The sequence below is a fragment of the Arvicola amphibius genome, chromosome 4 (assembly GCF_903992535.2).
Source record: "Arvicola amphibius chromosome 4, mArvAmp1.2, whole genome shotgun sequence".
NCBI classification, from domain to species: Eukaryota; Metazoa; Chordata; class Mammalia; order Rodentia; family Cricetidae; genus Arvicola; species Arvicola amphibius.
Window position 1 is genome coordinate 17860470 of NC_052050.1, and position 17743 is coordinate 17878212.

The 17743-nt window shown below is 47.4% G+C and overlaps 1 protein-coding gene across 1 annotated transcript; it reads left to right on the forward strand.

The window, feature by feature from the left end:
* Positions 1-11567: 11567 nt before the first annotated feature.
* Lyzl6 (lysozyme like 6) lies at positions 11568-17743 on the forward strand. The gene is made up of 5 exons (XM_038324631.2): positions 11568-11582; positions 12753-12936; positions 14468-14626; positions 15656-15734; positions 17677-17743. The coding sequence occupies exons 1-5, from the start codon at positions 11568-11570 to the stop codon at positions 17741-17743; spliced, it is 504 nt and encodes a 167-aa protein (XP_038180559.2).

A 17743-nucleotide genomic window follows, 5' to 3' on the forward strand; every position in this document is an offset into this window, starting at 1 on the left:
GGGAGCCAACAAACAGTGCGTGGCAGTCGCCCACGGAGATCCACGCCAGCCGTGTCGCCCCGCCCCTGGCAACCGCCGAGCTCCGCCCCGTCCTACCCCGCCCTGCTCCAGCCCACTCGCGGCGCCCAAACTGCGGGGACACGAATCCCTCCCAGCGTGCAGCCTGCGCAAAGCTGGCTTGAAAGGGTCAGAACGTCCAGGCAGCTCCAGCCCTTGGGCCAAGAAACCTTGACTCACTCTGGGCAGCAGCCGTTTTGTTCTGCTTAGAAAGCCGCCCCAAGGAGACGGTTCCCGGAACTGTGGCTCCAAAGGCGATCTGGAACCCTTCTCCACTTCATTTAAGGAGAGCGCGGGGTGGGGGTGAGGGGCATGGTAGCTATGGCCCCCAGCGTTGCCCACTTCACCGGGCTTGCTTCTGGGTGGCCAGGGCGTGCCATACTGGAGCCTCTCAGCTTTTCCCTGGCTGAAGGCTGTCACAGCCATGAGAGCTCTTTGTCTCCTATCCTATGTCTGGCCCCACACACCAACCCTATTTAATACATTCATTAAAATTAAGTCATTTGGGGGAATTTCTATTTATTTGTTTGTTTGCTTGTTTAATAGAAACAGTCATTGTAGACGATTTAGGAAGATGAATTAGCAAAAGTATGTGGGGGGGGGGACCCTCTAAAACTGCAAAATCCTGCAGTCTGGGGTTATTATTTTCTAGCACAAACTCTTCCCGGTTGTCTCTATTTGTGTCCCACACTGCAAACGGGAATGCAGTGTCCTGACTACGGTTTTGTTCTGCAAGTATCTGGCCCAGACAGTCTGGGCTTTGCTTTTGGCAGCAAGGTTTCTTCAGAGAAATGCTTGGTTCCGTCCTTCGCTCATTCTTCTGGTCAGACCAAAGCGTAACCTGGACTTGGAGTCCACGTCCTTGACTCCATCCAGCTGAAGCCTGGCTGTCTGATACAAAGAGTGGGAGTAGGAAGAGAGCAGGGGACCTTTCAGGGCAATGCCTGTGCCAGGGAGCTCGACCAGCATACATGGCCAATGTCTTGGTCCATAAGCTTTCAGTTATTCCTGCCTGTTCCCTACCGCCTTCCACCATCTCTGGATAGATTTCTTTTGATAACTTAGTGTGGAAAGAGGGACCAGAGATGTTTGCCCTTGACCTGGAAAAAGAGAGCTTGGGTTTGGGGAAAGGAAAAAAAGACCACCCCACCTGACTGAGGACAGATCTAGGTTATTCACTAAGATCTTGCTGGGACAAGAGTTAGCCAATTGCCTGTGTCTATCTGATTGGAGGCAGGCAGAGCTGGAAGCTTCACAGAGGAGGAAGGAGACCCTGGGGGTGGGGGTAGATCTGGAAGTAACTAGGCTGGGTGGCTCTGGCACTGAGTTCCTTACAAGAGTCCTTCCAGGTTTTGGCTAAGGCCACAGTCATCTGAAAGTTAGGCTGGGGCAAAAGTATTCACTTCCCAGATCTCTCCATCTTAGTTAGGGTTTCTATTGCTGTGAAGAGACACCACCACCACAGCAACTCTTATAAAGGAAAACATTAATTGGGGCTGGCTTACAGTTCATGGCGGGAAGTATGGTGGCATGCAGGCAGACACCTGTTGGAGAGGTATCTGAAAGTTCTACATCTGGATCAACAGGCAGCAGGAAGAGAGAGTGAGCCACTAGGCCTGGCTTGAGCTTCTGAAACTTCAAAGCTCATCCCCAAAGATATACTTCTTCCAACAAGGTCACACCTCCTTACAGTATGCTCCCTGAGCCTAATGGGGCCCTTTTCATTCAAACTACTACGCTCCCTCAGTTGGCTGTTGGCAGGAACCTCAGTCCCTCACAATGGCCTTTCTTTTTTTTTTTTTTTTTTTTACTTTCCTCATGGCCAAACTTGGAGAGTGTGCTAGAAAATGAACAGCTGGTGGAAGTGAGGGGGGAAAAACTGAGGCTGCAAAACCAAATGCATCGGCAGCTCTCACTGTTGTTGAACTCTCGCAGCAAGCCTTGGCGAAAGAAGCCTTTACTTCCAGAGACCTAGAAGACAGATCTTACGAGGTCGTAGCTGGCAGTGTCACAGACAGTATATAAACCCATAATGCTCACAAGCAAGCCCACACTCTTTCCAGCACTTGATGTATGTGGGCGGAGAGATGTGTAGATCTATGTGGGTGGATAGATGTGTATGTCACTGGGAAGGAAAGATGAGAAGTCCAAAGGTGTGGGGTGGGGCCTCAGAAAGCCACAGGTTGTTTGTCCCCTGGGCTGCCACCCTCCAGAGAGAAGGAAGCAGGTGCCTTTGGGCCCAGCTGCCACCCTCATGGGACTATTTTTACCCTCTACCTCAGCCATAGACTGCATCCCTCAGATCTGGAAGGGCCATGTGGACAATCTGGTCCCCAAGAGGAACTGCCAGGGGCCACCCAGAGGCTGCAATGACCTGCCCTGCAGCTGTTTGAATGAACCTTTAGCTCTCTGGCATGTGTGGCCCATCAGGGTTGGGCCATCATTAGTGCTGCTGGCTAGCTGAACCCTGAGGACTAAAATGTCCTCATGAGCAGATACTGGAAACTACGCTGTAAACAGGCTAAATATAAATACAGTGATCTATGCACACGTGAGTTATTGTAACAGAGGTTAGACCAAGTTAGTTTGCATGTTCAACCATTCCTTCTCTCCCCTTTAAAAATAAAAACGGTTGGGTCTGGAGAGATGGCTCAGCGGTTAAGAGCACTGACTGCTCTTCTCAAGGACCCGGGTTCAATTCCCAGCACCCACATGGCAGCTCACAACTGTCTGAAAATCTAGTTCCAGGGGATCTGACACCTTCACACCAATACACATAAAATAAAGTTAAATAAACTATAAAAAATATAAATGGTTGACCATGGAAAAACGGTGCACTTGGGAAAGACTTCACTTAGTCTGTGAAGCGCTGCAAGCAGCCCTCCTTGGTTCCTGTTTACACGATTCATTACTTAGCGAGCTCTTCCTGAGGCAAATTTGCCTTCTGCTCAGTTCCTGTCCAAATGGCCTCACGTTTCTAGTTGGCAGACGGGAGGGAAGCCAATGACAGTTTTTACTGCACTGGGTACAGAATTGTATACTAGTTGTTTTGTTCGCCCCTTGTTCACACGATGATGGCACTAGGGTTGTGCCCATTCTGCTGTGGCAAGTGTGTAGAGGGGAGAGGGAGGCCCTCAGACTGTAGAAAGGGGCAGTGCCAATATAAGCGTTGCAAAACGGAGAGCAGATACATTTGTCATGGGTATCAGGGACTTTATGCCTCACCTCTGCCACCTGTCTGATTTAGGCTTTATTGACTGACTGATTGATTGATTGAAGTGAGGTCTTGCTATAGTGTCCTGGCTGACCTGGAACTCAGGATGCTCCTGCCTTAGCTTTATTGGGTGCAGGATAACAGGTGAAACACCATGACCAGTTGGTTCACGTTTTATAGAATATTAGACTTAGCGTGATTAATAAAAACTCAGAGACAGATATTGGGGTTCAACCTGAGGGTCAGAAAAGCAAAACAGCCAACCAGTGGCTCTTACCTCGACCTCAGTCCTAAATGGCGATCCTGCCTCCAGAACTCTCAGAATGAGACTATGTCTGGGAGCTGTCTCCTCCCGTTTTATATTCCAGTCTAGTGCTGGGATTAAAGGTGTGCACCACTACCACCTGGCTTCTATGGCAAACTAGTGTGGCTACTGGGATTAAAGGTGTGTGTCACCACTGCCTGCTCTGTAAGGCTGACCAGGGTGGCTGTTTCACTCTCTGATCTTCAGGCAAGTTTTATTTATTAAGATACAAATGAATTATCCCTACAACTAGAGTTGCAGAGATCTAGAATATGGTTCTGCTGGGCTCCTGGTTGACTGTGTGATTCTGGACAAGTCAACCCTCCTCTCTGGGGTTTTTGAATGTTCCATCCATTAATCATTAAGCTGGGAAGATGGCCTAGGAAAGTTCCTGCCTTGCAAGCGTGGGGACCTGAGTTTGATCCTTATAAACCATATTTCTAAAAAGGTGGGGGCATGTTCACATATACTTGTAATACCAGAGACAGGAGGACTCTAAGACTACTGACCAGATAACCTAGCCTACTTGGTGGGTTCCCACTAGTGAACAACCCTATCTCAAAAAAGTGGGGGTAGGTAGTGGCCGAGGAACAACCCCTGAGGTTGATCTCTGACATCCACAAGCATGCGTGCGTGTGCACGCACACGCACACAAACAGAAACTCTTCACTAAAACTTTCTTTACAAAAACAGATTAGTGGACCAGGTGAGCTGCTATCTGCTTTCCTGTGCCCTGTGCATGGAGAAGCATGAAGCCCAAGGCCTTTGTCTGGTCTGTCCCCAAAGTGCCTGAGCTTCATTACCCCAACTGTAGAGGAGGTTGGTCACTATCTGCAGCTCTCAAACTGTCCTCTCTGGAGCAGCGGCTCTGTAACGTCTGCAACTGAGACACTGACCCACCCGAACAGGTTTCTTTGCTGTAAGACTTGTCTGGACCTTAAGTTCGTGCTATGCTTTGGGAGTTTCCTGCGGGGGATTTGGGATGTAGCACTTGTTAATGAAACCTCCCTCCCCGAATTATCAATCAATATCTTGTGTTATGAAGCACCACCTAGAACACTTTGGGAAATTCTCTGCAGCTCCTCTTAAGGCTCCGTTTCTTTATGCAGATCATAGATGAGGCTGCAAAGTTAAATAAGACCGTGCCTGGAAACAGGCCTGGCACAGCACCTGGCACAGAGGGAGCGCTCAATAAATGCTGGTAGCTATTATCTATAACGAGGGCCTTCCTTTTCAGCACTGACATTCTGTACTTCCAACTGCAGCATGTAATTAAACCGCAAAGCATCTGGTTTCCCAAGCAGAAAGAACAAGCCTGGAGGAAGGAAAAGCGGGAGAAGGCTCCTTCTGGGCTGCCCATTTGTGCATCAGCCTCCCCACCAGCCAGTACAACAGGGAATGGAGCTAGATGCCAGCCCTTAATGACAGGGCTTGAGGAGCCTGTGGTTCCCTGTTAGCATGGACCCTTGGGGGATATTTGCCAGTGCAGACATCTGGAGGGAAAATCAGGGCTGCTTTATGGTTGCTGAAGTTTGAATAGGGTTGGAATGTCCCCCAAGGGTTCATGTGTTGATGACTTTGTTCCTGGTGTGGCAGTCCTAGGAGACAATGCAACTTTATCTTTAAGGGACCTTTAGACTAGGCATGGTGGCTCACATTTATAGTACCAGCATGCAGAGGGGTAGGGTAACAGACTCAGGCAGGTGAACTCCCATATGTTCCAGTAAAGCCTGGGCTACAGTGTGAGGCCTTGTCTCACAAAAACAAAAGGAAGGGCTGGGGATGTAGCTCAGCTGGTAGAACACTTGCATAAGGCCCTGGGCTTGACCTCCAGCACAGTATAAACCGTGCAAGGTGTTGCAGACCTGTAAGCCCTGGGGAAACAGAGGCAGTCGGATCAGAAATTCAAGGTCATCCTCTCTCTCTCTCTCTCTCTCTCTCTCTCTCTCTCTCTCTCTCTCTCTCTCTCTCTCTCTGTTAACTGACAAATTTGAGACCCACTTGGGACATATGGTACCCCTTCTCAAAACAATGGATCCCAGGTCAGAGAAGAGGACAGAGAAACTTGGTAAGGACAAGCTGGTTAAAAATGATAGCTAGGGGCAGACAATGCGAGCTGGGCACCCAGAGGAGAGGGCACTGCCACAAGCATATGGAACACAGAAAGCTTCAATTGGCCTCTCAGGTGGCTTAGCAATGCCAACTCTGTCTTAGGCATAGAAAGCCATTCCCAGGCTTCATGAGCATATCTAAGGGCTCAGCACTGAGTCTCTAAGGTAGTAGGATGGCAATCAGATACTGGCCCAAAGAAGGACCAGGCATATAGTGCCTCTTATCACTTGCATCAGGGCCTATGAAAGCAGGATGTGATTTCACATTCAGTTGTTCAGGGAAAGTGCCTTTGAACTCTGGACATTAAACAAGTACTTGGGGCATAGGCACAGGGGCTAGCTCTGGCTAAGCACAATTGTATTCAATCTTGTTAGGGAAGCCTGGCCTGGGGAAAATGGGTAATACTTGCTCTGTCTGCCTGAAACACCACCCACTGTTTTGAGGACTTTCTCTTCTCCACTGTAACCAGTTACAGTAGGAGCTACCCCTGACACATTCTTTCTCTTTCAGAAACAAAGGACTTGTGATAGTGCCTGGGTCAATCCTATTATCTCTTCCACCCAAACTGTGTAGGCACGAGGATTCATCCGCCTGTGACCTGTGATCAACTGTTAGATAACACAGACGAACCAGGAACTCACATATTCCACAAACCAGCCATACGGCTTCTTCTGGTCAATGACGACTGACAAAGCGAGGGGCAGTTTGAGAAAAGTTTATTTCTGGGACTGGCTGTCTTGGTACACTCACTACAGGATCTTAACTGCAGAGCCAGGTCCTTTGCATGCAGTACCCATGGAGGCCAGAAGTGGGCGACAAACCCTTTGGAACTGGAGTTACAGCTCATTGTTAGTGGCAGTGTGGATGCTGAGAAGTGAATCTGGGTCCTCTGCAAGAGCCGCCAGTGCTCTTCACTGCTGAGCCGTCTCTCCAGCCCTTGGCTAGATGAATTTTATAATGTTTCATTTGAAAAAGGACCTTGCTTCTGAAAATAACATTAAGACTACTATCATGAGAAAATGATTGTTTAACACTATACAAGGGTTGGTTTCAAAGGAGACACCCACACTTGCTGTTTATAAGACAGATCAGTGACTAGCTGATGGCCTACATCTAGCCACCACCTGTTTGTACAAAGTAAGTTTACTGCAACAGACTGAGTCACAGACACATTCTCTGTGGTTGACTTTGTGCCATGATAACAGAACCAAAGTTCCAACAGAGAGCCATGGTCAGCAAGGGCTAAAATAGTACCATGTGGGTCTTTTTTATTTATTTATTTTAAATTGCTGCTACCTCCTGCTTCGTAAGAATTTAAAAGAGGGATCTGGGCTGGAGAAATGGCTCAGTGGTTTAGAGCACTGCCTGCTCTTCCAAAGGTCCTGAGTTCAATTCCCAGCAACTACATGGTGGCTCACAACCATCTGTAATGGGATCTGGTGCCCTCTTCTGACCTGCAGGCCAGGCAGACCACTGTATACTTAATAAATAAATAAATCTTTAAAAAAAAAAAAGAGGGAACTGGGTTGGAGAGATGGCTCAGCTGTTAAGAGCATGTACTGTCTGAAGTGGCATTGAACTGCAACCATGCCAATGTCGCTAAGGAAGACATTATGTGCTTGTGATGGTTAGCTGTAACAGCTAGCATAACCTAGAGCCGTCTGAAAAGGGAGTCTAAACAAGAGACTGTCTGCTTTGGATTGCCCTGTGGGCATGTGTGTAGAGATTGTCTTAACCAAGTCAACTGATATGGGAAGAGCGTGCCCAGTGTGGGCAGTGCCATTCCCTAGGCAAGAGATCCTGAACCTTTTAAGAGTGGAGAAACCAAACTGATCACAAGAAGGCAATCAGGCAGAATGCATGTATCCATTTCACTCCACTATTCATTGGGAATGTAATGTGACCAGCTGTTTCAAGCTCTTTTCACCTTGACTTCCCAGGAGCAATGGACTATCACCTGGAATTGAAAGCTAAAACAAGTTCTTTCTCTCCTAAATTGTTTATTGTAGGGGTGTGTTGCATGAGTAATAGAAACCCAGAGACAGATATTGAGGTTCAACCTGAAGATCAGGAAAGCAAGGCACCCAATCACTAGAAAGACCTTTACCTCTACCAGATCTTCAGACTGAAGAGGCAAGATCATCTCCATGAATCCTCAGACTCCACACTCCACCGAGTTCCTGTCTCTTCCCCTTTATATTCCTCTCTCTGTCCGGTCATAGCGCTCTTGTCTCCAGCTCCCTAGTTAGTGCTGGGTGAAGGGTCCAAGAATAAGAATACAGAAATGTAGATTCCAGAAATAAGAATGTAGAAATAAAGAAATACAAAGTTGTAAGCCTAGGAGAAGGAGAGCAGGCTGTCGGCAGCTTTCTCGGCAGCTTAGGGATGAACTATTAACAGCGGGTTACTTTGCTTTACAACCGATAGCTCAGTCTGCAAGACTGAAGTGGCCCTCTGCAAACTGAGGGTCAGCTTTTAGATAACCCTCCACCCCACCACTCATGACCAGCAATTGATGTGAGATGAGTTAACGTTTAGCTGATGGGATGTACCTGACTTCCTGGTTGTGCGTTTCCCCACCCTTCCCTGCTATGCGAAACTGGCAGTATCAGGGGAAGTGCAGAGTTTTGGTAAACACTGTCAGGGAGCACCAGGGAAAAACAATGGACTAAATACAAACATCAGTTTAGAAAACAAAACAAAACAAAACAAAACACCCTCTGTAAATGGAAATTGTAAAAAAAAAAAAAGGCAATTTGTATCTGAGTTTTACCTCAAGATTGTTCATGTCTAATGCTCGTTGCTTCTTGCTATAAAAAGGGGGAGTTCAGAAACGGTCCTTTGCCACAGCCTTACAAGTCCATCTCTGGCTGTGGTCTCAGCTAGCTGATAAGTTTTTTGTGCGCCATGGAGATTTTTCTTTTAATTTTTAAATTTTTTTTCCTGTAATAAAGTTTGCTTCTGGTTTACTAAACTTCAGTGGTCTGTCCCCATCTTTGTGTGACCCTCGTAGACACGACACTGGGATTAAAGGTGAATGACTCCCAAACACTGGGATTAAAGGTGCGAACCACCACCACCTGGATATGTTTCTGGATTGATCTTGTGTAGCCCAGGGTAGCCTTGAACTCACAGAGCTCTGTTTGAGTCCTGGGATTAAAGGTGTGTGCCACCGCTGGGTATTTTAGCCACAGCAACAGAAATAAACTAGGAAAATACCCTTGGGGAGACAACTAGACTTAACAAGACTCAAGTATCAATTAACAGAAAACGAAAACAAAACAAAACTGGAAACTTCTTAGGCCACCTCACAGATTGCAACATGTGATGTGGCTACTTCAAATAGCAAAGCGAAGAGCTCAATGGTAAGCCCTTCAGCACTTGGGAGGCTAAGGCAGGAAAAGGACCACAAATCTGAGGCTAAGCCCACATGTTCGTATCAAATCCAACTTCAACTTTAGGTTGCCTCCTACCAGCGCTGAGGCTTTGGACATGATGCTTAATTTCTCTGGAGCTGATTCTTAGAGTGCTCTGAAGATAAATGAATCCCTGCTGGCGGTGCCCAGCATTGTAGCCCTGCTATCAGGGCTCATTGGGGTCAAACAGTTATTGTCCTAGGAAGGCTCTTCTGCTTCACCCCGCAGGCATTCCACTATCGCCTCCCCGTCCGCATTAACTCTGCTCTTTTCCTTCTCTACTGAGCCATCCATCCTCATGTCCCGCTCTTTACTGAGTGCTAACCAGACTAGCTAAGCTTGTGATGCTGCAGCAACTGGCCCCATAAATCACTTCGATTCCTACTCATGGGGCTCCAGGCAAAGTGAATGGGAGATTTCTCTAAAGACACCCTGAGAATCACAGCTCCCTGGTGCCATTGCCAGCTCTACAAACCAAATGCTGTGACTGCCCCTTGCTTGAGTCAGGACCCTCTTTTACAAAGATCTAGGAATACACGGAAGTCTCCTGGTGCTGATGGGCCAACAAGGTAGAATCAGAACCAAAGAGACCAAAGCTGAAATCCAAGCTGTGCCAAGTATAAAGGAAACAGCTGTGGTCAACTGGGGAAGGCTAGCTAGGGCATCTAAGGGAAGGCACTCTTGGAAACAGAAACTCGGAAACCTTGGACATGGTGTGCTTCTGCCCTCTAGTGGCTGCTGGCTAGCCCGGCGAGTATCAGCTTCAAGACGGTGGGCATTGTTTCTGGACTTCTAAATTATGCTGTGTTTCTCAATCATGCTTGACCTACAATCCCTTTCCACAAGACATATCTTAGTAATAGTAACTTCTAAATATTTCTCAGTGCCCCTTTGAAGTATTTCCATGCTATAACAGGTAGGTCTTCTGTGTGAACACACAACAGAAACACAACTCAAATCTGTTTATGTAAGAAAGGACACTCACTGAGCCCCAGACAGCAGAAGAAGGGGTGTATGTGGGTCCCTGAAGGGTTCCTCTGGGACTGGATCCTGGCCTAGACTCCAGACTTTTCACAAAGGCTTAGTGCCTCATAGGGCCTGTGCCCACAGAAATTTAAAATGCAGACTCTGGGTCCTGTGCAAAATTTCAAAGCTCTGAGGAGTTCTGGTTCAGAACACAAACATGGACACACACCTCTGCAGCCAGGGACAGGAGCCTGTGACTGAAGTTTCTCCTAAAAAGTCAAGGTGGCCCTGTTCCCAGAAAGGAAGGGAGGTGGCAGCTCTGTCTTACATGAAACACCTTGCCTTCCAGACCCGTCTGCCAGTTCTACCTAAAGCTTGGACAGCTTTCACAGTCCAGACGAGCATATTTACGGGAGTGATGACATCACAGAACCAGGGTTCCAGAAGCCGGGGGGGGGGGGGGGGGGCGAGGACACGTGCCTTCTTGAGAGGAAAGAGAACCAAGAGCCGGATGATGGGGCTGGAAAGTGCTTGGTGAGGAAGAGGAGGCACCTGTCACAAGCCACCTTGTCCTGTAGATCTTCCCAAAAGGCCCTGGGCTGGCTGGAAGCTGGGGTCAGAGAGGTAGGTAGGCTGCCACCCTGAGGGAAATCCCTGAGGGGATTTAATGGACCAAGGCAGACCTTCCAGCTTTGAGAGACCTGTGAGGGCCATTCTGAGTCAGCATGGGGAGGGCTGCATGGCACATCTGTCAGTTACACAGAGATCTGCTATTTACCTGAAATCCTCATTCAACAGGGCCATTTGTTCTGTTTGCAACAATAGAGTGGGTTGGTGAGAACCACCAAAGGATGTCCTGAGTGCATGCCGTGTAACAAAGACAGAACAAGAGACCAGGAAGCAAATCAGGCCACCAGAGAAGTCATCTTGCCCTGCAGATGCTGGCCTTTGCTCTCAGCATCACACACCTGGTTTAAAGGAAAAAGACATGCATCCTATGATTGGACCAGCCCCCGTGTGCTCTCATGGGATGAGAATTTTGAAGGAGAGAACCCAGTTATTTTACAGATATTCCCTTCTTTATTTTTTCATTATTAGACCCAGGCTTCCCATCCTTGGCCAGAACACCTCATAAGAGTTTAGGTATCTAGAGGTACAGAGAGTCCTTTGCCCCTCGCTGACAATGTTAATTTTAGTTGCAAGGTCAAAACACTGTCTGGGTTGTGCTAAGCAATATGGGAAGGATCAAGACCATGTATACAAGCTCTGACCTTTCTCCAGCTTCCACCACCTCTGTCTTGATGGGTACCCATGGTAATTCTTGTTCAAACCAATCATTATGCCTACACCATGTTCCTATTGTAGCCCAGAAATTTGCCACATTCCTAGGAGTCCTGGTTCTACTTTGTAAGGAACAAGTCTCGGGTGTTTATTTTTTTCTGAATCATTACATCATTCTTATTGGATAGTTATTAATAAATAAATCTTAATTTCACACATGGGGTCCGGAGAGGTAAGTATGTTGTTCAAGTCACACAGGAGCCCAGCCTTTGATGGCTGGCAGTGGGTGGGAATTTAGAGTACTTGATCTTCAAACACACACAAACACACACACACACAACATTAAAGTGCAGGTTATTTCTATAACAAGATCACTTTCACTTGCTTTCTGATAAGCACCTTGAACAGAAACAAACCAATATAACCTACAAGTAGCCCACCAGGAACTGTGCAAGGCATGGTTTGCAGTGGTGAAGATCTTGTTTCATATGTCTGCCAGTATGGGCTGGGGGCGATTGGCATCTCAGTGTTCCAGCCCTTCCTCTAAGGCACATGCTCAAACACACACCACAAATGCTGGTGAAACATAATTTGCTCTACTCGCCTTTGCCAACCTCACCTGGTGTGGGAGGTCGTTCTGTCTATGTGTTGCTTTTGTTGGTTAATGAATAAAGGACTGCTTTGAGCCTATGGCAGGGCAGGGTGAGATGAAGCAGAGCTAGGCAGGGAGGATGGACTGAATGCTGGGAAAAGAAGGGTGGAGTCAGAGAGATGCCATGGAGCCACTGCCAGAGTCGGACATACTGAAACTTTAGCTGGTAAGCCACAGCCACATGGTGATATACAGGTTAATAGAAATGGGTTAAATTAATATAAGAGTTAGCCAATAAGAAGCTAGAACTAATGGGCCAAGCAGTGATTTAATTAATACAGTTTCTGTGTGATTATTTTGGGTCTAAGCTAGCCAGGTGTCTGGGAACCAACAAGCGGCTCTCCTCCAACACTCACCGCCCCTCCCCCATCCTGGTACCCAAATGCTGCCTGTGCCTAAATACCCACTGGGAGGCCAGATGAAGCCAGAGTGGTCTTGAATTTGAGCTGTTGAATCTGGGCAATGGGTATATGGAGGACCATGAGATTACTCTCTCTCTCCTTTTGCATTTCAATTTTCTGTGACCAAAAATATGATATGAATAAAAAATGAGCTGAGTGTGGTAGCTCTTGCCTGTGACACCAAGGCTCTGGAATCAGAGGCAGGAGGATTGCTGATGCCAGCCTGGTTGTATGCTGAGTTCCAGGCTAGGTTCGGGCTGTAAAGTGAAGTTGGGGTGGGGAGACAGGCACTGGAACTGATCAGGCATTGAGCATCAAGTGAGCAGAGGAATGTGGTTTCTCTCTCCAGATCCCTGGCTCTCAGAGACTGGCAGGCACCTTGCTCCTCTGGAGGACCATGAAGGTGCTGCTTGTGTGCATGGCAAGCTGCCTCCTGGTGGTGAATGGCGGAGACATCATCAATCGCTGTGTCTTGGCCAAGATACTGCATCAGGAGGACGTGGATGGGTTCGAGGGCTACTCCCTGCCTGACTGTGAGTGCCACGGTCTCATCTCTCCACCCTTCCTCTAGTTTTCTTACCCACCTTCCTTCCTTTGACATTTGTCTTTCAAAGGCAAGCTCAAAGGACAATCTTCCCCCATCACAGAGCCTTTCCCAACAAGCCACATTTAAATCAACAACTACTAACTGAGCGCTTACTATGCACCACTGTGTTAGGTGTAAACGGAATTCTTTCCCTCACAGTGATTGCATTCTAGGAAGGCAAGAGCAGCGATAAGCACACACACGGACAGAAAGTATTGGCTGGGGTCAAAATGCATTAAGTCTATGATTCTCAGAGTCGAAAGCAAGAGGATTGTTATGAGGCCAACCAGAGCTAGACAGCATGTTCTTGTCTCAGACAAACAGACAAAAAAGGCATAAGGGGTCAGCAAATGGCTCAGCAGGCAAAAGCACTTGCCTTCTAAGCCTGACAACTTCAGTTTGATCCCTAAAACTGACATTTCTGGTTTAAAGTGGGAGCTGGAGAAATGGCTCAGTAGTTAAGAGCATGTTCGGCTCCTCCAGAAGACCTGGGTTTGAGTCCAGCACTCATATCAAACAGCTCACAACCACGTGCAACTCCATCTCCAGGGGACCTGATACCTCTGGCCTCTATGGGCACCCTAACGTCACCTATAATCCCAGCTCCATGGTGAAATGGGCGGCAGAGGAGGGGAGAGCAGCCTAAAGCTCAGAGGCCGGCGAGTGCACAGTGCACTGCAGAGACAAGAAGGGCCCTGCCCCAACGGGGCCAAGCGGAGAACCGACTCTCAAACGTTGTCTTCTGAGTTCAATATGCATTCTCATTCTCTCTCTGTCTCTCTGTCTTGGCCTTTCAGTCTGTCTGTCTCTTTCTCCCTCTCCCTCCCCGCCCCACACACAGACACAGACACAGACACACACACACACACACACAGAGAGAGAAAAAAAAACATTAAAAATAAATAAATACACAAAGGTAAGTGTTGAAATGAGGAAGTTAGAGGACTCCGGGGAAGTGACACTTGGTAGTGTTGAATGAAATGAGCAAATGTTTAGAGGAAAGGCATTCCAGGCCAAAGGAACGGCCAATGCCAAGGCTTCGTCCGTGGTCCTGCAGGGAAGGGATCTCTCCTTTCCACCTGAAATTTGTGCACACTTGCCTTACGGCACTTTCTCCACATACCCTGCTGTGTGTGTGTCTTAAGCCTACGCTTTTGTTTTATCTGTACTAGGCCCCTTGAAGTCAACACCAGTCTATTGGGCTGGGCCTGGTTCCTGGCATACAGTAGGTACTCAACAAGTGCAGAAAACATAAGAGGGTGGGACGATGGGGGAGCTACACAAGGGGGCAGAGAAATGGAGTGAAGGACGGGTGATGCCCGTGGGTATTTCTAGCTCTTCAGGACTATCTAGCTCTTGGGCCTTGTTCTGTCTCCCGATTCCTTGCCTCTCCCCGCTTTTTTTTTTTTTTTCAGTAAACTTCTTCCCACTCAGTTTGTAGCCTTCCTAAAGCCTGAGCCTCTTCTCTCTTTTCTAAGGGCTGTGCTTGGCTTTTGTGGAAAGCAACTTCAACATATCAAAAGTGAATGAGAATGCAGATGGCAGCTTCGACTATGGCATCTTCCAGATCAATAGCCATTACTGGTGTAATGACTACCAGAGTCACTCAGAGAACTTCTGCCGCTTGAACTGTCAAGGTCTGGCTGGGAGCCCTAGGGTGGGAGAGGCGAGAGAGGAGACCAGGTTCTACTTACAGGCATGTCTTTGCAGGCATGGTTTAAAGAGCAAGGAATCCCTTGATTGAGCACAGGAAAAGCCCCACAGTCTTAATGCCCCATCCTTGCATGAGGTCTGGAGGGTCCCCTGAGGAGGATCCAGAAAGACTCTTAATGGATGGGAATGGCATTGCAGCCACACTGATTTTCAACATGTTATATACTGAGCATGTCATATGCATAGCTCATTTTTTATCTACCCTTCCATATAGTAGAAACTGTTTATGATCTGTGCATGTTTTCTAGATGAGCAAATTCAGGCTCAGAGAACTGAGCCAAGTATGTTGTCACTAGTACCACCTGATTGGAAGGCTAGGGCAGGAGGATTATTGGAGACCAGAAATCCAAGGCTGACCTGGGGCCATACACTGAGATGCTGTCTGAAGTGGGAAATGAGAGAGAAAGAAAGGGAAGGAGGGAAGGAGGGAGGGAGGGAGGGAGGCAGTCTTGAAATTAATTTGCTTTGTGGCCTGGAATACTCAGGTATAACCATTCACTTGTGGCCAGACTAATGGCCAATCAAAGGTCAGGTACAAATCTCCTGCCTCAAAGCTAATCCAAGAGGCTTGACAGGGCCAGTGACTCCTTCCTACCCTAGCATCCCTGGGCTTCTCACCTACAGACCACCCCCTTATAAGAGGGACTTTGTCTTCATCTCTGTGTGATCTGTTTTCACAACCCTTTCTTCCAGAAATCCTGAAAACTGTGGGTGAGCCTTTACCTAACCCATCAAGAGAAATAGCTATGGACAGGCTTGAATCTCCTCCTGGCCCCACTGCCCATCTCTGGCAGCCACTGTAGCGGTATCTAAATGTGTCCCTAGGATGGTGGCCTTGCCTAATCCAGAAGTGCTCAGGCCCTAGGTTAACAAGGCCTGGCAGAGACAGTGTCTGTCTGGTCTTTGGGATTAGTCTTCGTACACATCACAGGTGACTGCCTCTTTCTCTTCAGAACTATTAGATCCCAACCTCCTTTCATCCATCCACTGTGCCAAGAAGATTGTGTCTGGAGCAGGAGGGATGAAAAACTGGTAAGGAGGCTGGGTGAGACTGAGTTGGTGGGCACAGCCTCAAGGAGGAGCATATGACAGAGCAAGGGACAGTGAACAGGGACTTGGGTCAATCCCTTACAGAAGTTTAGAAAAATATGGGGCTAGAGAGATTTCTTGCTTAATATCACTGGCTGCTCTTTCAGAGAGAGGACTCTGGTTCAATTCCTAGCACCCACAGGATAGATAACAGGCATCAGCAACTCCAGTCCTAGGGGAACCAACACCCTCTTCTGGCCTCCACTGGCATTGCATGCACGTGGTACACAGACATACACCCAGGCAAACACTCTCAAATACAAAAAAAAAAAAAACCTCAAAAAATTTAAAAAGAAAAAAGATGGGGTAGTGGACGATGTTAGTGCTCGTTGTCATAACTTCTGAGTTTGGTTCTTACTCTGATAGTGAATTAATAACCCTTTTTCATTTTTGTTTTTCAAGACAGGGTTTCTCTGTGAAACAGCTCTGGCTGCCCTGGGACTCACTTTGTAGACCAGGATAGCCTTAAATTCACAGAGATTCACCTGCCTCTGCCTCCCAAGATCTGGGATTAAAGGCGAGTGTTGCCACCACGACCCTGTAGTAACTTTTGATGGTAATAAGACAAAGCAACTTGAGTTAGCAGAGGGAAACTTACTTGCTCCTATATTTAGATACTTTGTTACTTATTTTTAGTTTGTTTATGTGTGGTATGCACTTCTGCATACATGCGTGTGGCAGTCTGATGTTGATGGCAGGAGTCTTTCTGAATCTCTCTTCACCTCATTCACAGAGGCAGATGAACCTACCTGGCACTTATGTGGGTTTTGGGGGGAAATCCAACTCTGGTGTTTATGCTTGTGAACCATTCCCCAGCCCTGAAGTTCACTTTGTGAGATGGTCTCTTATTGCGCCCATTCAAGGGACCAAGCAGGACCTCAGGAAAAGGTTGGAACCTCAGGAGAGACTGGAAGACAGGCAGAGGTGTCCCATGTGCTTCCATTGCACATGCAAGTTACCAGTCTCTGCAGACCAGCATCCTCTGCTCTCCAACCCACAAGACACAATACAGCATCCCAAGTCTGTAACTTAAAGTCCTAAGGGGACCGGTTAGTCCTAGTCAAAGTTCTGGGTTCAGTATGAACCAGTGTTTTCTCATTGATCCAGTCAGCTGAAAGCATAGCAAAGTTGTAATACAAAATACAAAGTTGTGTCTCCTGCAGGGACCCTCTCATAATAAATGGTATTTCTAGGTTAAAAGGGGGCCCTTTAGATGACAGATAACTTCAAAGTTCTCAGCTCCTCAAAGCTGGCTGCATCAGGGACCACTTGATCTTTTCAGTGCTTCATACTGGACATAGAACTAATATAAACATTACCATATCCAGGGATTGATAAGAATGAAGAATTATGAATGCTGCATGCTCAAAACAAGATCCAGGAAGGAAAATTAATGATTATTGGGGCTGATCCTATTTGAAGGGGAGGCTCAAAGATTGAAACTGGAATTTTTTTCTAATTAATTCTAAATCTTATGGAATAGTAACACCCACCTCCAAAAGGGAAATGAGGAATTTAAAATGTGGATGCTGCCGGGTGCTGGTGGCGCACGCCTTTAATCCCAACACTCGGGAGATAGAGGCAGGCGGATCTCTGAGTTTCAAGCCAGCCTGGTCTACAGAGTGAGTTCCAGGACAGTAAGGGTTAAACAGAAAAATCCTGTCTTGAAAAATCAAAAAAAAAAAATGTGGATGCTTACAAATGAGGAAAGAGGGCAAGCCCCAGGGTGAGGGGACCTCAAAGAAGAATCAGAAAGGAAGCCAAGTTAGGAATGAAGGGGCCTCTGAGTGTTGCTCTGCAGGGAAGACTCTGCAATACTAGGGTAGGTGTGTGGAGAAGCAGCGATTTCACAGAAAGCAAAAAACCTTATCTTTTTACTCCACAGGGTAAAATGGAGATTGCACTGTTCAGGCCGGCCACTCTCACACTGGCTTACGGGATGCCATCTGTGA